Below are 25,445 nucleotides of genomic sequence, written 5' to 3' on the forward strand. Positions count from 1 at the left end.
ATATTTCACACACACATATATATGTGGTAATCGAACCCATATTTTATAGGATCGGGCTTCGGACGTAGTTTATTAGACCTGAAATTTTTTTGGGCTGGTCCGAACCCGAGCTTGAAACCTTCGATCGAGTGCGGGTTCGGGTCGGCCCGGTTGACCCTTCTACACATGGATGATAAACCGTAAAGTAACATGGAAAGTGGAAACGAATATGAGAAATTTAAAACCATGTCTAGCAGCGCAAATATTACATTACAAAATTGTTACCAAAATAATATATATATATATATATATATCCAATACCAAAACCTCATCGTCCCGACACCCAAAATACAATTCAAAACTCGTACATACTGCAACCTCTCTTCAGTTGTGATGCTCTCGGGATCTGAAGATTAATCAACAACATTATTTAGTGAGCGACCCAAATTAAACCCGAAAATTATGTTCTCAAAGTAAAAGGTGTCAATAAACAGGCCAAGTATCATTATTTATTTTTCTTTTTTCGTTGTTAATGTAAACGTTACCGAGCAATAAAATTCTGAGATTTATGGTGTATATTAAAAATAAAATAATAATTTTTTAATCCAATAATATTTACAAAGCTTATTAAAAAATACAAATTAAAATATTAAATCGTTCTCATGGACGGTTTTAGAAGTGTTTAAAAACTTCGTGAAAAAGTCGAATTTCTGATGAAGATCACCTCATCCTTATATATGAAATTTTGATAAAACGCAAAATCATTATCAAATCTCAATAATTCATACATATTAATTTTTTTTCGATAATCTAAATTTGGTAATATAAAAGAGTTACCCTTTGGCAACGAAAATACCGTGTTACCAAAATATGGTAACGCAAAAAAAAATGTTACCGAATCCGTATTTTTTTATTGTACTGGTAATATATTATGTATAGGTGTTTATATATATATTTTTAATTTTAATAGATTTGTAAAGAACTTGGGATTAACACGTTGTTGTTGTAATAGAAGTGTAAAGACACAAAATGATTTCAACATTTTTCACACAATTCATCAAAACAAGGATTTTAGAAAATTGAGTTGCGGTTTTTGAAGTTATCAACTGTAAAGAGACAACCTTTTTTTTTTTTTTTTTTTTGAATAATTCACGTCCAAAAAAAAAAGTTCAAAAACAAGAAACCGAACAAAACCTTTTAACCATCATTTGCTAATTCCTTAAAACGACGTGTGTAAAAACCAGACCGTGCATACGAGGATGCCTTGAATAGATCCAAGAACCCACTATATATAAAATCACCAAATCCCACGAGAAGTTTATATCTACTAACAAAAAAAAAACATCAAATAAAGAAATCAAAAGCAAGAGAAATAAAAGTATCTCGTGTGTATATTATATATGGCTATAATGATGAGGAAAACATGCAATGTCATGGCCATCATGGCGATGGTGATGATGGTGACGATGGTGGGGATGGGCCATTGCGATGCGGAGAAGACGGAGAAGTGCGTGGAGAATTGCGTTTCGAACATATGTCTGGGAATATCAAAGCATGCAACTGTTGAGTTGTGTCAGAAGCCTTGTACGGAACTCTGCAATCATCCTGAATATTATCATGAAGACGTGATTTTGCCTCCACAAGGAAAAGGTGGAGTCTTCCACGACCTTTACTGTAAATGGGTTGGCTGCAATCGATAGATCATTGTTTTTGGGGGTTTTCATTGTGGACATCTAAATTATTTATTTCTTTCCCCATTTTATCTATTGTTATGGTGATCAATTATCATATATATATATATTATATGATCGTGTTGTTGTATGGGGTATTATTTTCGTGTATCTTTATTCTTTTCTTTTTTTTCATTGTTTGTTAATGTAAAATGCTTTGTTTTGCTAATTAAGCAATAAAATTTATGAGATTTATCTATCTATAATGTTTTTTTTATAATCTTAGAGTTCACCATATTTTGGGCTCAATTACATTTCTAAAAAACTGATAGAAGTTCGGATGAATATCTTTCTTCACGTTTAGATTTGAATCTTGGATAAGAACATACTTTATATATTGTTTTATCATTAGGTCACCCAAACTTGGATATATATATGCTATAATCATTAAAAAAACATAGAATATAGCGATGGAATTTTCATCGCAATAAAATTCGTCGGTGCGACAGAACATTATTCATCTGTACAGCGCTGCTGCAAAATAAATCCCGTCGGCAGTCCGTCGCATTCTGCGATGGAAAAATACGGTTGGTAAACCGTCGGATATCCGTCACAAATTGCGATGAACTATCGGTCAAAATGTGTCGCAGATTGCATCTGAAAAATCGGTTGGGGATGCCGTCAGTATCCGTCGCACATATGAAAAATCGGTCGTACATTCCGTCGTCGTTCGACGCCGCCCGTCGCAAATAAATACCGATGGAAATTTCAGTCGTTATCCATCGTCTTTTCGAGGGACCTAACGACGCATTGAGATGGAATAATTTTCTGTGATTTTCGTCGCAAAGCGGTCGCAGTCCATCGCTACCTTGTAGTCCGATGGGACTTCCGTCGCCAAGTCCATCGGTCCTGGCAAGATTTCTTGTAGCGAATTGAAGATTAATTATAATAACACACACACATATATATATATATATATATATATATATATATATATATATATATCACACACATATACATACTGAATGAGAATGTAAAAAATTTGACTTGGCAGATGGACCATCAACTACCTAATACGTTTATTTTTTTTTGCAAGCACCCCTTATCACTTAAAAAAATTCTTGAACGAGACTGAGCCTCGTAAATGATGAAATCAATAAATGGTTAGAGACCGCGGCAAATGCACGGAATTATGAAATAATATATATATATATATATATATATATAACTATATTGAATAGTGAAAAATCAAAACTATGTTCGTGGTGCAGGGACAGCGAGAAAATAAAAATAAAAGAAAGCATAGAAAATTAAAATAAAAAGAAAGCGACATATAAGAAAAATTTGATAACAAAGTTTGCGGTTTATAACAATATTAATAACGATTGGATAAGAAAAAATACGAACAAAAATAAAAAATAAAGAATAAAAAACAGAAATTTCAAGCTGTCTTTTTCGCGAGCCGTCTCTCTCACCGACCTTTGAATATAAATCAATGGCGGAAACTTCGCAGCCAAAATGCCTGTTGGTGGGCAATTCTCAATCGTTCCCTTCTTCTTCCCACCAGCCGCCGCCGCTCGATTTTCTCCGATTCAGGTTCAAGACCTTTCAACTTGTTCTGTTTTTTCCGTACGAATTCGCCGGTCATCGGACTCGGGTTTGAGATCTTCTCGTCTTTCGGAGGTATTCTTCTTCTTCTCGGCATTGGGTTTTTTTTGTATTTCGAAGAATTAGCTTTTTTTTCCCCCCAAATATCTTAATTTACGCTGTGAAAAGTTAGGGTTCATGATTTTGTCTTTTTTTACTTTGTCATGTTAGTGGACGGCAGATCTCTAAACTTTTCTGCAGAAGTTGGAAAGTGAGTCCCTTTTTTCAGAAACTTAAAAAAATTTATATAAAATAATACCTCACTCTTCTCATTACCCAGTTCCTGTTCATGTAGAAATCATTGAAAACACAACTCCAAAAAAAAGGATTAGGATTATGATTTTAGGGTTCTTAACGCAAAAAGACAAAAGGTAGTGTCTGTCATTTCCCCGAAGATTGAAGCAAAAGACTCTAACTTTGGTTATTTGAATAATCTCATCGGCATTTTGTTATGGGCCCTTGTTTGTGTAACGTTTATATGTCTATAAAGTTTAGTTTTTTTTTTTATTTTGTTTGGTGAGAGGTATTCGTCCACTGATTAACGTTTATTGACATCAAATCACCTAACACACTGGTCATTACCAATGTTCCAGTTGTTCAATCGTGTCTTTTTCTTGGACCCTTTTCCGTGGTGGCTAAGGGTTGACTCGCCGTTTTCAAGAACTGTGTTTTTTTCAAAACGAGATTCAGATTTCGGTGGGATCACATAACATGGCATGAGTGATTTCTCTGTTAAAAGTCAATTGTTTCATGTCAGAAGCAACCGCTGTTGGAATGTAACAACATTTTTTCAGCAAACCCACATCACTGTTTCTTGGTCAACCCCTGATTCATATCACATTATCTCCATAGTTTTCCAGTAGAATCTGATCGATTTGGGTTTCTGTTGTTCTGGTTACAAGGCCATGGATCTTGGTCACAGCAACACAGAGCCTCGAAGAACAGGGTCCTTTAGTCTACCGAGCAGCGTAGGCTCTTCTTCGAGGCATTCTCTAAGCTTAACACGTGTTGCTCCGCTCGAAAACGATGACACCATTGATAGCGAGAGGGTTTCAGAGGCTGGAGATATCGGGGATCGTTCCCTTCGGAGAAGGCATAGTACTGGTTTAAGCAGCCGTTTCTCCACTGATCACCCCATCGATCAAGAAGAAGGTATCTTTCACCCCAGTGGATTATGGGGTCATGACCTTCGAGGCATGAATACAACTTCTGTAATCTCAGACATGCCCATTGATGGCAGATCCCCTTTGCCCACGAAATTGCTCTTGCCGTCTGATGTAAAGGACCAAGTAAGTTTCGAACTTTGTCTGTTGGTCTCGTCAGAATCGGTTTCTCTGTTTTGATACAAGATATCGACGTTATGATCTTTGTTCTTTTCTTTGTCATGTGGGGATACCAGGAAGAGCCAGTGTTATTGAAGTTCTTGGAATACGTTTGCTGTCTGACCCATTTGGCTGTTTTCGGGATTCTTGGGGTGAGTTGCAGAGGTTTGTTGCTCTGAATCTGATTCATATTGAAGATAGTTACAGATGCTTAAGTCATATCTCATGTCGTTAATCGTCTTCCATTACCGACCAAATGAGTAGGTTATTACGAGATATTTGCTGCAGAAGCTGTTTGGGCCGACTGTTGCTCGGGTAACGAGTGACGGGAGCATCTTATACCTTGATCTTCCTTCCAACATGGTAAGGTCCAATTCCATAGCCCATTTCTTTCATGGAAAGAAGAATATAGGACGCTTCCTTTCAAAGATTTCTGTCATATAAACCTCGAACTTGCTCCATTGTAGGTCGGATCGTTCCTGATGGGTTGGTTTGGGGTAGTTTTCAAAGCAGATATAGTGAAAGTTTCCGAATTTTTAGCCATAGGTTTAACCACTGGCTATCTGGGTAGCCTCACGACTTTCAGCGGCTGGAACCAGAAAATGCTCGATCTTAGTGCCAATGGCCAATGGCTCGACGCCATTCTCGGCTTTCTTTTAGGTAAAGACAGGACACCCTTTTCCACAACATAAGCTGATCAGTGTAAGAACGATGAACTGAATCACTATACGGCAATCCAAAACTTTCTGCAGGGCTGTTTCTTTCAGCTTACTCCATCATTTTCGGGGTCGAAACAGCAAAGGGTTTCAGATGGGTTCTTGCGAGACGAAACAGAGATCCCGAGGGAAAAGAACCGTGTCTTAAGGTGAATACCTTCACAGGTCATATGGTTTCATTCGGTATAATGCTCGTAACACTCGGGGTTCTACTCTCTGTGAGTGCCGTGTTGCTCGCGAAAGAGTTCAGAAAGGGAACAAGTGAGGCAGAGCTCTGGTTCGGTTGCTTAGTTGCCGCACCCGGTGTCTGGCTCAGATGGTTGCTGGCTCGGCTCAACGGACGCGGGCTCGGAAAGGGAGGAAGGCTCTTGAGATGGGTTCCGTTCGGTACCCTCATCGCCAACCTCTCTGCAGCTTTCGCCATGGCTGCATTAGCAACGTTAAAGAGATCAGTGAGCAATTCTCGTCTCTCCTCCATCTCTCTCTCTCTCTCTACACAACTATAACAGTTGTCCATATTCAATGATGTGGACAGGTGAAGACGAGGGACTGTAACACGGTGGCATCGAGCATACAGTTTGGGCTACTAGGATGTCTGAGCACAGTCTCGACATTAATGGCGGAATTCAACGCCATGAGAGAAAGTATTTTCCCTTGGAGAGCTTACGCTTACGCTCTCTTTACCATCTCTACTTCCTTCCTTGTCGGAATCCTCCTCTACTCTCTCCCTGTCTGGGTTTTAGGCTTTGACTGAAATAAAACACACAAAAGATATAGATTTTTTTATAAATTTTTTTAGAAAACCCATATTATGTAATAACTTTATATTTCTAAACTTGATTTCAGGGTTTAGAATATAGAATAGATTTATGATATCTAGTGTCCCGCATGGTTTCAGTACGGTTTATTATTATATTTTTTAAAAAATTTTATATCTAATTAAAATGACTCACAGTTAGGATTTGATTGTAAGAGTTATGGAGTAATTCGCGTATTATTTTAAAATCTGTAAAATTTACATATTAATATGATCTTTCATTACAAAATCATGTATTTATATACCATTTACTCTAAATTTAAATAATTTGGGCCACGAAGGTGTGTTTTATAACCACTATTTAGTACTAATAGAAAAAAAATATATTTATATGGAAACTAGTATCTAGTTTCAAAAGATTTCTCATAAGAAAGCATTATTAAAACATAGATTTAAATAAATAAATAAATAAAATCTGGCAAAGCCATGAAATAAAGCGCTATTGCATCTAAAAGAGCGCGTGTGTGTGGCGGCACGTGCCAACCTGCGACAGTAAAGCTAAAAAGCGTTCCGGTCTGAATCCGACGACCAATATATATTCTATCAGGGCCGGACCCAATCCAACGGCTACGATTTCTCCGTTAACCTCATCAACCGTCAGATCTTCATCCAACGGTTGACATTGAATCTCGCCCTCACATCTCTCTCTCTCCCCCAATTCATCCCTTAAAATAACCAGTAGCCCGAGACCAAGTTTCTCTCTCTCTCTCTCTCTCTCTCTCTCTCTGCAAAGTGAGCTTCCTCTGCTTAGCCGCAAGAGAAGAAATTTGAAATCTCCCCTTTGATACTCTGCGGGAAGGTGCAGTGGTGGTTACGGTGCACTCGCCAGAGATGTCGCCGGCGAAATCGAGAACGACGGTGGTGACGAGAATCTCACGCTACAGAAGATTCCGGTGATCGGATTTTCGTTTCGTTTCTTTTTTGGGTTTGTTGCTTTCTCGGAAAATGGATGGACAGATGAACCAGGCGAAGCTGACGAGGACGCAGTCGTCGCTTCTCCGGCCATCTCCGACCGGTCGATCTTCCATTCAAATCAACGAATTCGAGTTTCAGGATCTGGAGATTGGAGAGAAAGAGGAGAAGCAGAGGAGGAAACCGCCAAAGCCATTCGGGTCGAGCCCGAGAACAATCGGGTCGACCCGAATCAACCACCCGGGTCTTGCCTTCACCCTGGCCTCTCTCTCCTTCCTCAGCCTTTCTTCATTCTTCTTCTTCTTCTTCTACTCCCAAACCCAAACCGACGAGATTCTCACGTCGGAGATTATCCTCCTCGCTTTGATCTTTGTCGCCGTCGCTCTGCTTTTCGCCTCCAAGAACATGGCCTTAATCAACCAGTCCATGGCTGCAATCAAGCATGTATGCGATGAAACCTGTAAAAGACTGGGATTTCAGAGCAGGAACCCGTCGAAACCGGTTCAATGGTACATAGGCGATTCGAAACCGGAAAAAGCCAGGACCCAGAGAGGGAAGAAACTGATCGGGGAAGGAGTAGAGTTCTACAGCAATGGCGATTTCTACGAAGGAGAGTTTCATAAAGGGAAGTGCAATGGAAGTGGGGTATACTACTATTTCGTGAACGGGAGGTACGAAGGTGATTGGATCGATGGAAGATACGATGGGTATGGGATAGAAAGCTGGGCAAGGGGAAGTAGATACAAGGGTCAATACAGGCAAGGGCTGAGACATGGCTATGGAGTTTACAGGTTCTACACCGGAGACTGTTATGCCGGGGAATGGGTCAATGGTCAGAGCCACGGGTTCGGTGTTCAGACCTGTGCTGATGGCAGTTGCTATGCCGGAGAATTCAAGTCTGCTATCAAACATGGACTTGGATCTTACCATTTCAGGTAATATATCAATATGCATATACTTTCTTTACTGTATTTGCGTATCTGCGAGATACTTCTGGTAATTGGGAAGTGACTTCTGGAACAAGATGAGAGATTTCTAAGCTTGACCATGCTTGAAAGAATATGAACTGAACAATAGGGTATTCATTTCGATCTTTTTGTAGGAATGGAGATAAGTATACAGGGGAGTATTTTGGTGACAAGATCCATGGGTTCGGCATCTACCGTTTCGCCAATGGTCACTGCTATGAAGGAGCATGGCACGAAGGGCGTAAACAAGGCTACGGCATTTACACTTTCAGAAACGGTGACACGAAATCCGGAGAATGGGTCGACGGGAATCTTCGAACCCCTCTTCCTCCATCGACCGAGCCGGTTCGTAGATCGGTTCAGGTAAACTAATGCCATCTAAAGTCTGAAACTTTAGTTCCATTTCCAAGTGGGTTTCTCAAAGGCTGAAACTTTTTTGGAATTTCTAGCGTTGGAACTCCCTGTTCTAACCCTTGTTGTTGACCGTTTTCTTTGATCATTAGGCGGCCCGAGAAAGAGAGAAGAAGGCCGTGAATATAAGACGGGTGGACGAGCAAGTGAGCCGGGCGGTTGCAGCCGCGAACAAGGCGGCTACAGCCGCGAGGGTGGCGGATTTTTTTTTGGTAAAATCGCGAATGAACGATGTTAATAGGTTAAAAGCCAAGCAAATGAAGGAATTAGGTTTTCTCTATGCCTCAAAAAAAATGTAGATTTTTTTTTCTCTTCTCTCTCTTTTTTTTTTTTTACTGAGGAGATCTCTGTAACCCTGGTGAGCTAAAAAAAAAAAGGCTTAGTCCAGAGAGGTTTAGGAGACTTGCATGTTAAAAAAAATTCCTCTTTTTTGTTCTTATTGTAATGTAATCTGCATATAGAAACCCTAATCTGTATAAATCTATGAATTTTAGATTCCTGGAATCAAGAACTCCCTCCTCTCATGATTCATTTCATTTGATGGACTGACCTGTTGTTTCAATTTCTAGTTTGAGTTGCGGAAGATTTGGAGTTGAATGGAAGGAGCTTTTAGAATTCAAAAACTAAAAAAATTATTAATTAGGATTTAAAGATTTTAGTTTTTCTAACAGTTCAAAAAATTACTTGGAAAAGTACAATTAAAAACCAAAAATTTTATTTTTTAATTTACAAATAATAGTTAAAATTCAAAAACTAAAAAATTAAAGGCAAAAACTCAAAATAAAAACCATGTAAAGAGAAAATGGATACAAAAAATTGCAGAAGTTTAAGCCTCTGCAATGAGTGATGATTGGTGAAAATCATAATATATTTTTCTTTTGGTATTAAAAGGTATAAAAAAATGTAGGATAGATTGATTAGACATTCGGATAAAATAAAAAAAGAGATTGATGTAATCTTATTTCATAATATGGCATATGAATAACAATTTTTTATGTAACATATGCTATCATTAATTCTAAGAATAAACACATACAAACTCTTAGTGATTTCGAATATAGATTTTATATATATATATCATTTGCCATATGTAAATCCCTCCCGGAACCATTTTTATGTTGCGTATTTTCCATAAAAAATTAAATAAAATAATGTTTAGTTTATAAGCAGTTTCAATCATCAATCATGCAAACGCTTGACTTTGAGGATTTTATTTTATTTTATTTTTTATTGTTTTAATTATAGAATGATTAAGCAAAGTCTGAGTAAGATTCACGACAAGAACACATCCAATGCTTGTTTTCTTATATGAAATAATGTAAGCAGAAGCCATGTGTCCTCATCATCATCGTCATCGTCATCTATGGAGGATAACGTTTTGGGTTTTGTATCGTTATCCTCGTAATATTTATATATATATATATATATATATATATTTGTACCCAACAGTCACATGATTTCTTGCTGGATTGGTCTCCCTTTGCATCAAAATCAAGGTGTAAAATATCACACAAAAACACAATCATATCCATTTTTTAAAATCATATTTAATTTTTTTTAAATAGGGCATATTCATGCCCCGAAATAAAATTAACATTTTCATTTATTTATTTATTTGCATATTGAGGGTTACTTGATGTTTTTTTTTTTTTGATAACCGGGTAATCCCAGACCCAAAGGACCCAAACTAATCCCGACCCACACGCACAACCGGTACCACACGTGTGGGATGTGAAACACCCAAAGGTGACCGGAGGAGAAATCTCCATACCCTGGATGTTGAACCCACGACCTCTTGTTCAGGAAGTGGGCTCTCAAACCAACAGAGCTGGGGGAGATCCCCAGGGTTACTTGATGTTGAACCTACTACAATCTTAAAGATGGATGATCTCAATTTTGATTCTGTTATACAATATTATTTATAGATACTTAAAACAACATTATTAAAGACAATCTTAATTAAAAAAATTGATATTGATAAAAAATTAAATTATCTAGTACAAATATCTAACACATAAAATCAAATAGGATTTATATATATATTTGTTATTCCATGAATCCAAAATTGACTTAAATTTGTGCTGTAAATGTATATTTTATTTTCAAATTAAAATAATCGCGTACCATAAATAGCGGTACATTAAATCCATCATTTGGCTAAAGACACAGCCTTTATATATATATATATGGGAAAATCCCATAAAAATACATGAATTTTATAAAATGTGCCACATAAATACATGATTTTTTAATTTGACAGATTAAATCATGAATTCTATAATTGTTTCCAAATCAAATCATAAACACAGACGGCGTAAATTCGTCGTTAAAGTATGCCACGTCATTGTAAATATCACTTCGTATTATTTGACACATCATTTTATTTGCCACATCATCCGGTTTTGTATATCAAGTTCATATCAGACATATTTATATAATCGTACCTGTTTATGAACCTATAATATTTTTGTAATCAGACATGTTTTTACAATCGAATATTTTTTTTAACTTTCGACTATAAAATTGAAATCTTAAAAACAAAATATTATTATAAAATAAATTCTCTGCATAAGTTATCAAAATAGTCTTACAAAATACCATCAACATAAAAATTTTCAAACTTATCAAAAGTCTGGTTGTCTTGGATTGGATTGGAAAATAAAATGACTTCACGATTTTCTAGACGCAGAACCATCTGGTTGTCTTGGATTAGATTGGAAAACCTGTCGTGGCATTTGAAACATCCTACTAGTGTTTACTTGACGATGGAACTGGAAGCCGAGACGTGGACGTATCACCTGTGATGTCTGATTTGATTGTGGTGGATGTATCGTACCTAGAACAAATTAGACAATGGTTAACATAATGCAAACAAAACAACCTTAGTATAAACATCTTATATTCGTACCTTGGTTAGAACTAACAGTGTTTGTTGCGGTTTGGGATATACTCGCTGATGTTTTTCCTTTCTTATTTTGTCGTTGTCCACTTTCCAACTTATAACAAAAAATAAAAATTATGTGAAAACATATTTATAATACATATAAATTCAACGATCATTTAGATACACATACCGGTAACTTTCTTGGTCTACCTCTCCCCCTTTGTGGCCCATATGTCTGAACTGGATCGTTCTTACAAGTTTTAGAATTGTGGCCAACTTGTTGACATCGCTTGCAAGTAATCTTCCTTCCATGACGAGTCATCTGTCCACTTTTTCTCGGAGACTCATGTGGATCTTTCTTTCTATTGAACTTTTTCGGTCGACCGGGCATTCTTTTATCTTCCGGGACACCTATTGGGAATTTTAGAGTTTTCTTCCATAATGGTTCCCCATTAACAGGTAATATATTACCTGCGTATGTTGCTACCCAATTGGCTTTAGAATGATATGTCGAAATAAATCTGCAAAAAAAAAAAAAATGAAATGATCAAGTGATTAAACAAAGTCTTGGAAAGCAAATCATAAATCTGCAAACTTACCGAGAAATATTTTCCTGTCGTTCATTGATGATAGACAGAGCATGTTGGCACGGTATACCGGTTAAATCCCATTTCCGACAAGCACAACTGTTTCCACTAAGGTTAACTGCATAACTTATCCCAAACTCTAATACCTCATACCTACCATGGCCACTCGGGATAACTAAACAATGTCTAGATCTGTCCCGCGATTGTTCTAATTCCGACATTGCTTTCGGACTAAATTCAGTAATACATTTTTCAGCATCCTTTGATCTCTTTGCGATTCTAGCCATCGTTTGTCTTCTAATTTCTTCGAGCATATCAACCACCGGTCTCGATCGTGCATCTCTAATGGATTTGTTGAAGCTCTCCGATAAATTGTTGTGCACGTCTCTGCACTGAGACTCCTTCTTAAAAAACGCTCTGGCCCAATGGTGTGGTTCTGTACGAATTAATGCATCATGCGCCAAAGGGTTTACCGCTTTCAATGCATCCATAGTTTGAGTGTAATCACCTTGAAATATAGTACCTTTTATTAGAATTTATGTTTCAACATAATACGTAAGAAGGAATATGTATGTTACCTTGATGATAACTTTGTGCAGCTTTCCAGAAAAATAGTTTTAACTCCATATCCTTGAATGTTTTCTTCCAATTGGCGTATATGTGTCGGGCACACATACGATGCTCGGCATGTGGCAGCTCTTGTTCAATAGCATTTAATAAACCCTATATAAATTAAAAAACAATATTAAACACTGTGATTTCAATTTTTAAATAAACAATATAGAAATTTGAGTACCTTTTGTTTGTCTGACAATATTGTTAGCTTTTCTCCATCTCCAAGGCATAAATCTGATTTCAATTTTCGAATAAACCATGCCCGTGTATCGTTTGATTCTATCCTTACCACTGCCCAAGCAATAGGGTAGATGCGGTTGTTGGCATCCCTCCCCACAGCTGCTAAAAGCTCACCTTTTAAATCCCACTTGAGAAAACATCCATCTAAACCAATCACAGGTCGACAAAATTGTTTCCATGATGTTCGGAGAACTTCAAAACAAACATAAAATCTGTCGAAGACTTCTTCACCACGATCATCTTCATCCGTTGTTCCAATTTCTGTTGATGTATTAGGATTCGATCTTCGAAGCTCTGCTTCATAATCCCAAAGCTTTGCAATCTGAGTTTTTTGATCCCCCGTTACCATTTGTAACCCGATACGACGCGCCTTGAAACATTTACTAATTGAAACTGTCAAATTATACCTTTTTTTAATCTGATGTTGCATTTTCACAGCCGTGTAAGCTGGTTCTCTACGGAGATCATCAATGAACAACTTTGCTATCTCCCTCATAGTCAACATTGATGCATGTCCATTCGGTTTATGGTTGTGATCAGGTTGCAAGACTTTAACCATCCATTTGTTGATTGGCTTCTCCACTGAACAATACAATCGCCATGAACAATCTTTGTTCTTACAAACAACAGCATATTTGTCATGTTCCCATCTAGACAATTGGACGTTAAACTGTTCATCCAAAACATACTGCATTAACGTCTGTCTGAACTCTTCACCAGATCTGAATGTTTTACCTAAATAAAAATGATCCCCCAGAGATGGTTGTCTTCTTGTTCCAGATTGAGTCTTCTCTAGCTGAGGATTACACGTTTCATCTCGTTCATTATCAGATCCTAATGGCGTATCTGGATACACATCGTCGTTGTCTAAATCATCATCATCACTGACATATTCCGTTGCATTTCTTCTCTCCTCATCATTTACTGTAGCCCCTTCTATAACCAATCTCTCAAAACGATCATCATTTACACCATCTATATCAACCTCATGTAAACCCACAATATTCTCATGTAACCCCTCATCGTCTACAACATTCTTATGCAAACCCTCATTCTCATTCCAGTCACTTCCTTCATCTATCAAAGGTCCCCCAATGAATACCCTTGAATACGAAGCATCTTCCGATAACTCGTGATCAATGAAAATATCCAATTCTCCTCCTCCTTTTGCAATTTGACACATTTCATAAATTCTCCAGTCGATATCTTCTTCAATTTTCTGCAATTCCTCAAAATTTTGATGTGGTAACTTATACCACATCTCATGAATTGGGGCTAATATATTCCTAGACCTTACATAATCTTCAAACACAAACCATGATAAATAATCTGAGTCAAATCTAACTCCCTTCTCTACTAACCCACCTACATAACATAATTTTTCATCCAGACAATCCATCGTTCCACCCATGTGGAAGTTAATTGATATATCACTGCATTCATAAATATACACAAAAAACATTAAGCTAAAATAAACATTAGTAGCAGATAAAGTACAATTTTTAATCACAAATAATCATTACCTATTCCTTGTCATCTTGTAGAGAAACCACAACGAAGTTCCAGAATCTCAATGAAAACTGCAAATCCCAAACTTTAATAAACAAACACTTCGTCCCAAAATCCCGATAATATACCAACCCAATGATAATGAAAAAACAAAAAAAAAACAGTAGAAAACACAAAAATCAAAAGGAAAGACCGAACCCTAGAATCTCCCCTTCAACCAATCCGAAAATCGAACAAAATACAATACCTCAATAAATCGATCAACCGACCATATAATAGATAGAACAGAGGTGGAAATTCACTCTCTCAATTGAAAATATGAAGAAATCGGCTAGATTTGAATTTTGGGAGCAAAATCAGATTTCTCCCAAAAAATCACTCTGTAGACGTGGCTCCAAAACCCTAGAAACTGATTTAGAGATTTTTATTTTAATTTAAATGTCGTTCTGAAAAAAAATAATTTTAAATTAATCTGATTTAAATTTGATTCCAAAAAACTGGATGATATGGCAAATAATATGAGGTGGTGCTTATAATGATGTGGCTCTCATTTATCCACGTGGGATCAATTTAACGACGAATTTGCGCCGTTTGTGTTTATGATTTGATTTGGAAACAATTATAGAATTCATGATTTAATCTGTCAAATTAAAAAATCATGTATTTATGTGGCACATTTTATAAAATTCATGTATTTTTCTGGGATTTTCCCTATATATATATATATATATATATTGGTAAAAGTCTCTAACAACTCCACATGCAAAAATATTCAGGAAAAAGCAATTTTCTTCAATCCAACAGGTTTCACAAAAAGTACACACGCTATGTGAAAATGCGTTTATATCTCATTATCTATTAGAAAAAATATTTAAATAATCAATAACAGAAGGCCAAATTCTTCATTTAAAAATATTTATGCACAAGACCAACAATTCAGATAACGGTCCATAAGGTTATGGTATTATTATTATTATTGTTATTATTATTAAAATGAAGCAGGAAGAGAGATATGCATGTTTCTGCAGTGTACTGCATTATGTCCCGCCTCATTCAATTCAATTTATTATGGTATGTGAATAGTATATTTGGGTATTACTATTTGCATCATAATTGTTACTGGTTTGTATTTATAAGGAAAAATTAAACAAAAAGAGAGGCTGGAATTGCTCAAATTGTTGGTCCAATTAAATAAACAAATTATTCTACACCTTTCATTATGTTAAAATCCAAATATTATGGATGTTTCGATATAGTTTTTTTTTTTAAATCGAATAAAAAAATTCGATATCCTTTTCGAACCAAACAGTCTAAATTTTTTTAATGGTAATTTTATTTAGAGAATCATATTTTCTAAAATCAAACCAAATTTTTAAAAAAAAAAATCTAAAAAACAAAAAAATTAAAAAAATTTATTTTTTCTTAATAAAAACTGAAAATGAATCGAATCGAATATAATATAATATAATAATCATTTGGTACATATTTTTATGAAACTAATCCGAATTATTATCGAATCTAATCTAAACCAAATAGCGAAATGATCACCTCTGTAGCAAATTAAGGGCATGTTAGATATTGTACAGCTTCAAAAAGTGGTCTCTTAACATAAAAATAAAACCAGCAAGGTACAGATATTTAAAAAACCAGAATAATAAATAATTATGTCCCAATTAAATTATTTATATTTATCATTTATTACGCACACAAACTACAATGATTTTTTATTTCAATTTTTTTTTAGCGTTAGAATGTGTGACACGTAATAGTGGTTGCTGTAAACAAGCAACCAGACAATTATAATTACAACACAAGTTGGCATGGGGAGAAGAACAGCGAAAGCAGAACCGACTTTCCATCTTCTTGTCCTCTAACTTTGGAGATTGCAATGGATTGACTCATCCTTAAAAAAACACTTTTATTTTATTTTTTTATTTTAAGAAAATATATTTTGCTTGCAATTTAATCAAAATCTTTTTTTTTGTGGGTTCCGATATATACAATAAATCTTCAACTGCCATAAAATTCAATTTGGGTGAAGTATGCAAATCCCTAACAAATTGTGTAATTGAAAAATTCTAACTAATATTTATATCAACTTATGCCTTTTGGAAAAGCGTACTTAGTAAATTCAAAAATTGTATTTCAACTTAGGAGTGACATTGATTTTGATTATTAAACTAATAGTAGAATCGAACTAAATAAGATATAATCGTAATCGAAACCTCGAACGGTTATTATTATTTTAAATAAAAAAATCGAATTTAAACCGAACCGAACCAATAAAAACAATAACCGAAAAATCTAATTATTTTTAAAAAATGAATTTTTTATCAATAAAAAATCGAATACGAATCGAACCGAACCGAATCGATTACAAGTTAGTATTAAAACCGAATGGCTATAGTTTTTATATAATCGAATCCGAACCGTTTGTATTCAAATTAATTTTAAATCAAATTTAGAAATTGATTTATTATCATTCATTATAAACTAAATTTATCGAAAAAAATAAAAATAAAAATCGAAAAAATTATAAAATAAAATAATTATTTAGAAAATAAGCTTTTTAATAAAAACCTAACATAACACAAGATCTCTACGACCAAACAAGTGTTAAACAACAGTATCTTTCAGCAAGACAAAGAGTTTGGCTTATCAAGATTGTCCTCACATGTTTGGCAACTACGTGTCTATCTGATCCAATCCCATTGTCGAATCAATAAACCAATCGATAATTTATATATATATATATATATATCATTTTCATCCGTAGACCGTAGTTAGTGTACACTTATTCGACATATCCAAACTTATGTTGATAGTTGTATATTATCTTTCATTAGAAAAATCACATGTATTATTCTAAAAATCATGTTGCGCAATATATGAAATCGAAATATTTAGAATTGGGGTTCAAATTCAAAGCATAGAATCCAAACCAGATTTATATTCAAAACGAAAGCAATTTTTTTTTTTAACTTTAACAAAATCTAAGAAAAAAAAACCATAGGTACAAAAAAATAAAGGGACCAACAATCTAAAAGCAAATGGGCCTCATATGGCTTTTATCTAAATTTCTTTTGGGCTTACATCCAAATTGGTTGAGATGTTCCTTTGAGCCTTTGACCAATATGGCCATTTCGGGTTATCTTATAGAAAAACTAAGGTTGGTCCTTTCGGATTTCGGTTCGATTTTCGGTTCGGTTATTTTGGGTTCGATTATTTCGGTTATAAACAAATCATACCCAAACGGTTATATAGATTTATTCGGTTCGTTTCGTATCGGTTTCTATTCGGTTTTTGCGTAATAAAATTATAACTAAACGGTTAAATTTTTCGGTTATTTGGTTCAGTTTTAGATCGGTTCCGCTCGATTATGATATATTTTTTTTAAAAAAAAATATTTATCCTATACAAACTTCAAAATATATATCCAAATAAATCTATAAAATAATTAATTCTCCAAAAAAGTTATAAAAAATCTACAAAAACTTCAATAATTAGGTTAAAAGTTAAAAATATTAAATTTTATGTTTTATTAGGTAAAATACCTAAGATACAAATGAACTAAAAAAATAACACTAATAATTATAAAGATAAAAATTAAAATATTATAAAAAATCCTAATAACCGTCTGGTTAACAGCGGTTATTCGGTTATTAACCGAACCGAACCGAACCGAACCCGAACGGTTATTCAACTTTCTCAACCGTTCGGTTATTAAGCAAATAACCGAACCGAACTGAACCGTTCTTATTCGATTATGTTCGGTTATTCGGTTAATAACCGAAACGTCCACCCCTAAGAAAAACTATAACCATCCGAATTTTACATATAAGTTTTTGGTTCGATTCGATTTTTATTTTTCGGTTCAGTTCGGTTTTGGTAAAAAAATTATTGTTTCAAAGATATTGTCCATTTTTTGGTTAATTTTTTTATTCACTTTAGTTTAGTTTCGAATTTTCGGATTTAAAGAAATCAAAACCATTCGGTTTTGATATTGGGTTCGGTTCTAGTACGGTTATGTCTTATTCGGTTCGGTTAATAACCAAATCACAACCCCTAATCATACCACACTATATATATGCATATGTATGTGTGTGTATGCGATTCAAGGGTATAAGAGTGATGGATTGGTAAAAATCCAATCTTGACTGTGATTTCAATAACTAAAACCTGAATCTAAGTGGTTGATGTAACTACGACCAAACTATAACTAAATCTAGGATCGAAATGAAAACCGAATCTCTGGCAAGTTTTTTGGTAACCAAAAGAATTTCCAAAAGAAGAAAAGCCGCCGAGCCAACCAAAAGGTTCCACAAATGTCAAGTTGCCAACCGTAAACAGGAACAAAGGGAGCAGGAGAGGCAAGTAAACGTTCACTTCACACTGTCTAGTGTTCATCATCACCATTGCACAAAAAATGAAGAAAAGGCAAAATAACAATGCTTGCATCAAACAGATTAAACAAGCAAGCATGACACAATGGAGATCACAAAGGAGATTGAAGAGTAGCTCACTGATACCGAGCTGGCCGAGATGCTTCCGGCTGGACCATTTGCCGGGTTTACTCCCGGAATGGACCCGCTTGCAGGAAACACGGATGATCTAGGGCCCGGTGCAACGGGTCCCACGCCATCAAACTCGGGCGAAGGTGCCGGTGAATAGATCATATCTTTAGGTAGGGTATCAGGTGGGGATATAAGTGGAGTGAACTGTTCTGGTCCTGCAGTTTTCCATTGCAAGTAAATGGGTATTGGATTCATGTACTAACACCCGACTGTTTCGATGAAAATGGGTAACGATAGGGCAAAACCAGACTTACCTGGACATCGAGGTTGAAGAGACATGGAAAACCTAAAATTTGAAAGGGAGAGAATGAATGGTGATTAGGTTGTGTTGCCATTTATATACAGGGGGAATGATAAGAGGAGGGCATCTAAGTGTATGTATGTATGTATGTATATATGCATGTATGTATGTATCTTACGTAGTCAAGATAGTGCCGTTGGCAAAACCGTTGTAACTGCAGGTTACAACGTTACAACCACCACTACTCTGCTTCGTTGTGATATTCCCGAGCATGAGGTTGCTGTTTCTGCATTGCATGCTGGAGCAAGAGACAGCCAATGAAGCAGGCTCACAGTATAAACTGCATCATACCCACAAGAAAAGACAACGGTGAACAAATATGGTATATAACACGATTCTCTCATTGATCGAGTAATTTGGGATCAAGGGTTCTATGAAATTACTTATGACTCCCGAGTGCACAGCTGCATTGGACACAGTGGCCTGCGGTAAGGACATAACTTCCGTTTGGAACAATCAACCCATAGTCTGAAGTGTACTTTGGGAAATTCGAAGCGCAAGCTGATAGGAGAGTAAATATAACAAACATTAAAACATATGTTAGTCCTTTACTAACAGAAACCCGGCAAATTTTCGATGATAAAGCAACTTGTGGACAGTTTTGAAGGAAGGTAGGCAATGCTCAAACCTATCCTATAGAGTTACTAAAAGTTAACCAAGTATTCATACAGAAATCAGTAAAACAAACTCACTCCTACACACAAACAGACAAGAGTGACCCTAAAATTCGGAACTTTTTGTCATAAGCTTCCCTCCATTGACATCTAAGAAAACCCTGTTCTTACTTAAGATGATAGAACACATAAACTGGCAGATCCCCGATCAAGTACAACCAGATTTATTCCAATCTCACCAATGCAATAAGCTACACAAGTTAAGTTCTCCAAGAAGGAAACAACCGTGAGGAAGGCTCTAACTTATCCATCTGCAGATAACTTCAATTCACTAAGCCAGCTTTCGCAAATCCGCTTTCAGCGAAGGAAAAGAACTTAGATCAAACCTGACAATGGCACGGCGAGAATGTCCCCGGCTTTGACATCAGGAGCTCCCATGGCGTTAACGTTCATCAAATCCGTGATAGTGGTCGAGTACCTCCTCGCGATTCCAGTCAATGTGTCAACTTCTCTCACCACATACGACAGATAAACCGCAGGGAGAGAATTGTCAGTGCCATTGAAGCAAGTACACGGCAATGGAACAACAAGGTTCGTCCCGACGTCGAGGACTGTCGGGTCTATCACCGAGTTCGCCTCCTGGATCTGCTCCGCCGAGACAAGACCGCCGTAAACTGAGTCAGCAATAGTTCCGAGGGTGTCGGAAGGGCGAGTCTTGTAATGGGTCGAGTCGCACTTGCGGATACCGTCGACGCAGGAGCAAGTGATGGGTATCTTCATGAAGAGCTTGTCGGGAAGGATGTGGTTCTCGACGTCTGGGTAAGAGATGTCAATGGCGTTGGCGAGGAGCACGGAAATGGGGTCCACCTGGAAGAGAGAAGCAACCTCGGAGACCTTGAGGTCGGTGTAGAGCGTGTAGCCGAGCATGGCGTTGCAGGTGTCGGTGTTGGAGCACGGCTCGATCGTGGATTTCGCTGATGCCATGGCAGCGAAACTGGAAGCTAAAATCAGAAACAAGAACATGGGTTTTTCTGGGTTTTTCATTTCGATTAACCAATGTCCTGACTTCTGCAAAAAAGAAACAGGAATCTCAGGGTTTACGAAAATTTAAATCTTCTAGGGTTTCTCTCTCTGGAGAACAATGCCGGTGTCAGCTGAAAGTACAGGTAACAGCGGAATCTTGAAGCAAGAAGTGTCAGAACTTTGAGGATTTTCTCGGGAAAATTTCAGGGGTTTAGGGTTTGGTTCGGCAGGGGAAGATATTTCTTCACTGGCTTTTCTTCTTCGTGAGAGAGAGAGAGAAAGAGGGGAAAGTTCACTTTTTTTTTTGAAAGAGCAGAAAGACAATGGAGTCGCAGACAGGTGTGTTTGCACGGCCACACAGGGTAGACAACATTTTTTATGACTGATTTGCCCCTCTCCGCAAACCGGTTTAATGAATCTCAGAGATTAAACCAATCATATTAATTCACATCACGAATTACTGGTTTTATTTTGATTTTTGTTTTTTACACCAATAAATGGTTTCGTTATGCATCTCGAGTAAATGTTAAACGATCTCATTTTTATTATCTGAGGTTAAAATACAGCGATTTAATATTTGAAAGAAATCATCATATTTGCAAGTTTTGAGATCTAAAATTTATAATTGATGGATTGAACTTTAACCATATTTACATTAAAAAAATTTCTCATAAAAAATAATTATTTTTACCAGTGTTTCAGTCATAGATAAACATATTTGAATATATTATATAGGTCTTTTTGAAACTAAACGTATTATACTAATTCAACCATTGCTAGTACCAAATCCGGTTCGGTTTTCAATAAACCGGAACGGATGGCATTGTTGTTTAAATTAAGCCCATCAGTTGAGGCCCACAAAAAGCCCATTCTTCTTTCCAAGAGAGGAAGCAGAGGATAAGTCGCTGTTTGGATACAGTCGCAGTAATATACTTTTACCAAACACGGCCTTAATCTCTCTCGCTCCGATCAACCAACGCGGGAAAATAAATACTTGTTCCCTCCAAATTCACTACAACCAATCTAAAAAACATTGTTAACGTTAACGTTATAATTCTTTTCCTTTTTTCTCGTCGCGATCCCCAAATTTGAGTACAAAACCCTAGCTCTTCGCGGAAACCCTAGTTTTGTCGAAATTTCGATTGCGGAAGCTAGGAATCTGCGATTTTTGCCGATGGGGGAATCGGATGAGAGAGATGGGCCGGTATCCGTGATCGGAGTTGAGCCGGCGGAGCGGAGGAATGTGCGGCGGAGGCTGGTTCAGTCAGCGCTCTTCCCGCACAAATCTCCGGCGGAGGTCGAGCCCAGCAGCGATCGGAGGTCCGGTGACGGTAACGAAGAGGGGGATGCCGATGGGGAAGAGGAGGAGTTCTGTGGTAGTCAAGGAAAGAGGACGAGAAAGCAAAGAGCGAAGGCTACTCCGAAGAACGGAACTCCCAAGAAGGTTAATTGGTTACTTTTTCTGATACATTGTTCTAAATTATTAAGCTTGATCTGCTATGTAGATTGGCTTTAGCACGATGCTTGTATAACTCGTCTATTTTTATTACAGTTGGCTAAAGAGAAATCTCCTCGGAAATCAACGCCTAAGAAAAATGCTAGTAAAAACGGGAGCATAGCTGCTAATCAGACAGTAGCTCAAAAGGTTTCTCCTCCGGTGACCAATTTGCGGCTGGAAGCAAAATTAAGAGCTGAGGCAAGAGATCTGATTGTGCGGTTTGCTTTGAGGGGTTCTATTTGATTCGGTGTATTAACAAGGACGTTCCTACCAGTTCTTTGTGTTAGTTAAGCTGAAGTAGCTTCAATGGGGCTATTTTTTGGTCGTGAGTGAGTCGTGTTTGATCTCTGGCCATCTTTTGGTTTATCTGTGACCAGGAAGATTCAAGAATGTCGGCTGGGAAGCAAATACATCCATTTTTCTCATTGTGGAAAGCAGGGAAAAGGAACAAAGAAGCAGCCGAAGCAGAGAGTGATAGTTGCCGGGGAAAAAGAAGAGATAAAATCAGTACCATCGGCCCAATCCATGTATATGAGAGGTTTCAGGTATGTCATGATTATCAGGTTGAGCATTCCAGGAGCAAGTGATGGGTATCTTCATGAAGAGCTTGTCGGGAAGGATGTGGTTCTCGACGTCTGGGTAAGAGATGTCAATGGCGTTGGCGAGGAGCACGGAAATGGGGTCCACCTGGAAGAGAGAAGCAACCTCGGAGACCTTGAGGTCGGTGTAGAGCGTGTAGCCGAGCATGGCGTTGCAGGTGTCGGTGTTGGAGCACGGCTCGACCGGGGCGCTTAGGATGGTTATCTTTCCATTGATTGGAAGAATTGGACTTTCTGTGAGGAAACATCCACCAGCGGAACATATGATCGGCGACGTAGTTTCAGCTCACTTTTTGAACAATCTTCCAAGGAATTTGGTATCAAAGAACTGCCATCTGGTTCACATCCTGATAGGTCTGTCATTGAAGTTGAGGAGCACGACCAATTTGTTACTCAATCAGAAGATACTTCAGAGGCAACTCCAGGATTATTAACAACACAAGAGGAGAAAAGCAGATACCTCAGGAGCCCAGATGGAGCAGATGAGGTACTCCGCCCAACAGTTTCCTTTTCTTTCTGGTTTCTCCTTTTATTTTCTTCGAACCACCTTCGACAAAAGGTCATCTTCTGCATTCTTTCTAGGAATGCGAAGTAGATGAAGTAGTTTTCTTGTCTTCTCATGCTGATGGTGCAGCAGAATTTGGTAATGCCCATCAAAGCAGATCATTTCAAGAAAGGTAGCAGTTTGCTATTTCATGTCTTCCATAACACTTTAGTTGCCAGCTTGAAAGGACAAATTCTTCTAGACAGATAGTGTATAATACCTGAACTTTGCATTAGGTTTAGAACTTCTTTAGAGCATAAGCTTCTTACAAGGTTGAGTTTGGGAATTTACTCTATGCAGTTTTGATCTCAGTGGACAGCCTCACAATAGCTTGTGGATAGATAAGTACCAGCCAAGAAGTGCAATGGAGGTGAGATATTTCAACAATTTTACCTTCCTACTGGATCTGCATCTTCTGTAAAGGTAGAGGCTTAAGGATAAGGACATAATTCTTTCATAATTTACGGGACTCTTTGCAGGTATGTGGTAATACTGAATCTGTAAAAGTAATGAATGACTGGCTTTGCCTTTGGCATGAGAAAGGTTTTCAAACGATGAAAGAGCCTGGCGATGGCAATGAAAGGAAGATGCAAGATGCTGATTACAGCTGTTATGGAAGTGACTCTGATGCAGAAAACATTGATGATGAGGGGTGTCTGAAAAATGTGCTCTTAGTCATCGGACCGGTTGGGGTGCGTAAGAAAATAACCTGACGCATTTTCTGTCCATTTTACTTTTACATTCCTGTTATATATGTATTATTCTTATGTTAATCATTATGTTGGATTGTGCCTGTGTTGTGTTGCAGAGTGGGAAGTCCGCAGCTATTCATGCTTGTGCCAAGGAACAAGGATTTAAAATCCTTGAGGTATGATATTACTGTTGTTACATCTCTATGAAAGCTCTTAAGTTCTCTTTTCCTAATACACTGCCTTCCAGATATTTCTTTCTGAGGTATTCTATGTAAATGCCATATCTACTGTAAAATGAATGTATCTAATTAAGTTGCCCTTGTAGTCCAATGCATCGGAATGCCAAAGGATGAAAATGGGTAACGATAGGTCATATGGCCTGACAAGGTACATCGAGCAGCATCACTTTGTTATATCTGGATCTACTGTTTGCGGATTTTACTGAGTAAAAGATCTAACACAGAATAAGTTTCATCATATATTCACACAGTTTTTTTCCTCTAGGTCTTTGGAACCACCTCTCAATTTCAGTAATGAACAATCTTTGACGCCTACCTTTGCTGTGGCTGATGGTAGTGCAACAGAGGAGTTGATTGAAGTGACAACTATATCGGATAAGGAATCTCAGTCCCACAGCGACACAGCTAACTTGAAGCCATTAATTCTCTTCGAGGATGTAGATATTTGTTTCCCTGATGATCGTGGTCTTGTTTCTGCTATACAGCAGATTGCTGAGAAAGCCAAAGGACCTGTGATTTTGACTACCAATGGTAGTCTTTTGTCATGTTTGAAAGACTTCCTTTCCCATTTACACTTTTGGGCACCTTAATTGATTTGCTAATGGCATGTTTGTTAATTGTTACATGGGAATTTGCAGACATGAATCATGGTTTACCAGACAACCTGGAAAGGCTAGAAATATGCTTTGCAACACCATCAACAGAAGAGCTACTTAGGCACCTTTCTTCGGTATGCATTCTGATGCATTTCCTTTTGATTGTCGACTGAATCCTATTAACAAGCAATTTTTTGCAGGTTTGTGCAGCAGAGGGTGTTAACGTCTGTCCTGGTTTGATAGAGCAACTGGCCAGATCTAGTCATGGTGATATAAGGAAAGCCATTATGCATTTACAGTTTTGGTTTCAGAGTAAAAGATACAGAAGAGGTATGTGGGAAAAATAGATTGCTATACAAGAGAAAATGAACTTTAGTTTCCTTAAGTCTACTAGTTACTAATTAGAGACTAGATGTTAATATGCTGTTGTTTGTTCTCATTGCCTCTGACATTTGCTCTCTTCTTATTCTACTTTCCCGTCGACAGTT

At 37.1% G+C, this 25,445-nt stretch overlaps 5 protein-coding genes across 8 annotated transcripts in view; 3 read left to right on the forward strand and 2 right to left on the reverse strand.

Moving 5' to 3' along the window:
- The first annotated feature begins 3,146 nt into the window (after window positions 1–3,146).
- Window positions 3,147–6,209, forward strand: LOC104800187. Of its 2 annotated transcripts, XM_010522938.2 has the most exons (8): window positions 3,286–3,332; window positions 3,468–3,507; window positions 4,199–4,585; window positions 4,696–4,770; window positions 4,883–4,981; window positions 5,086–5,278; window positions 5,371–5,786; window positions 5,870–6,209. In XM_010522938.2, exons 3-8 carry the CDS (start codon window positions 4,202–4,204, stop codon window positions 6,086–6,088), a joined length of 1,386 nt encoding a protein of 461 aa, XP_010521240.1. In that variant the 5' UTR covers window positions 3,286–3,332; window positions 3,468–3,507; window positions 4,199–4,201; the 3' UTR covers window positions 6,089–6,209. The 2 variants fall into 2 exon arrangements, with proteins under 2 accessions (XP_010521239.1, XP_010521240.1); XM_010522937.2 differs by lacking the exon at window positions 3,468–3,507 and having other exon boundaries at window positions 3,147–3,332.
- A 639-nt stretch (window positions 6,210–6,848) lies between these two features.
- Window positions 6,849–8,741, forward strand: LOC104800228 (phosphatidylinositol 4-phosphate 5-kinase 4-like). The gene is made up of 3 exons (XM_010522996.1): window positions 6,849–7,998; window positions 8,166–8,394; window positions 8,535–8,741. The coding sequence occupies exons 1-3, from the start codon at window positions 7,097–7,099 to the stop codon at window positions 8,739–8,741; spliced, it is 1,338 nt and encodes a 445-aa protein (XP_010521298.1). The 5' UTR covers window positions 6,849–7,096.
- A 2,332-nt stretch (window positions 8,742–11,073) lies between these two features.
- Window positions 11,074–14,347, reverse strand: LOC104800229. Its single transcript, XM_010522997.1, has 7 exons — window positions 14,292–14,347; window positions 12,710–14,201; window positions 12,492–12,636; window positions 11,926–12,421; window positions 11,517–11,847; window positions 11,351–11,438; window positions 11,074–11,278 (listed from the first exon to the last, which is right to left on the reverse strand). Exons 1-7 carry the CDS (start codon window positions 14,303–14,305, stop codon window positions 11,112–11,114), a joined length of 2,733 nt encoding a protein of 910 aa, XP_010521299.1. The 5' UTR covers window positions 14,306–14,347; the 3' UTR covers window positions 11,074–11,111.
- A 4,215-nt stretch (window positions 14,348–18,562) lies between these two features.
- Window positions 18,563–21,115, reverse strand: LOC104800191 (lysM domain-containing GPI-anchored protein 1-like). Its single transcript, XM_010522943.1, has 5 exons — window positions 20,153–21,115; window positions 19,536–19,653; window positions 19,271–19,432; window positions 19,106–19,137; window positions 18,563–19,006 (listed from the first exon to the last, which is right to left on the reverse strand). The coding sequence occupies exons 1-5, from the start codon at window positions 20,808–20,810 to the stop codon at window positions 18,744–18,746; spliced, it is 1,233 nt and encodes a 410-aa protein (XP_010521245.1). The 5' UTR covers window positions 20,811–21,115; the 3' UTR covers window positions 18,563–18,743.
- A 672-nt stretch (window positions 21,116–21,787) lies between these two features.
- The window catches only part of LOC104800189, a 6,054-nt gene continuing 2,396 nt past the window's right edge, over window positions 21,788–25,445 (forward strand). Inside the window, exons 1-12 of one of the 3 annotated variants that reach the window (XM_010522940.2) lie at window positions 21,788–22,233; window positions 22,342–22,500; window positions 22,665–22,832; window positions 23,083–23,373; window positions 23,469–23,563; window positions 23,731–23,800; window positions 23,910–24,122; window positions 24,239–24,298; window positions 24,448–24,509; window positions 24,627–24,892; window positions 25,000–25,091; window positions 25,158–25,287. In XM_010522940.2, the coding sequence (XP_010521242.1) occupies window positions 21,964–22,233; window positions 22,342–22,500; window positions 22,665–22,832; window positions 23,083–23,373; window positions 23,469–23,563; window positions 23,731–23,800; window positions 23,910–24,122; window positions 24,239–24,298; window positions 24,448–24,509; window positions 24,627–24,892; window positions 25,000–25,091; window positions 25,158–25,287 (1,876 nt within the window). In that variant the 5' untranslated portion in view covers window positions 21,788–21,963. The remainder of the gene's footprint in view (window positions 22,234–22,341; window positions 22,501–22,664; window positions 22,833–23,082; window positions 23,374–23,468; window positions 23,564–23,730; window positions 23,801–23,909; window positions 24,123–24,238; window positions 24,299–24,447; window positions 24,510–24,626; window positions 24,893–24,999; window positions 25,092–25,157; window positions 25,288–25,445) is intronic. The other 2 variants (XM_010522941.2, XM_010522942.1) reach the window with 2 other exon arrangements.

This window comes from Tarenaya hassleriana, unplaced genomic scaffold (genome assembly GCF_000463585.1).
Source record: "Tarenaya hassleriana unplaced genomic scaffold, ASM46358v1 Cleome65, whole genome shotgun sequence".
Taxonomy (NCBI): domain Eukaryota; kingdom Viridiplantae; phylum Streptophyta; class Magnoliopsida; order Brassicales; family Cleomaceae; genus Tarenaya; species Tarenaya hassleriana.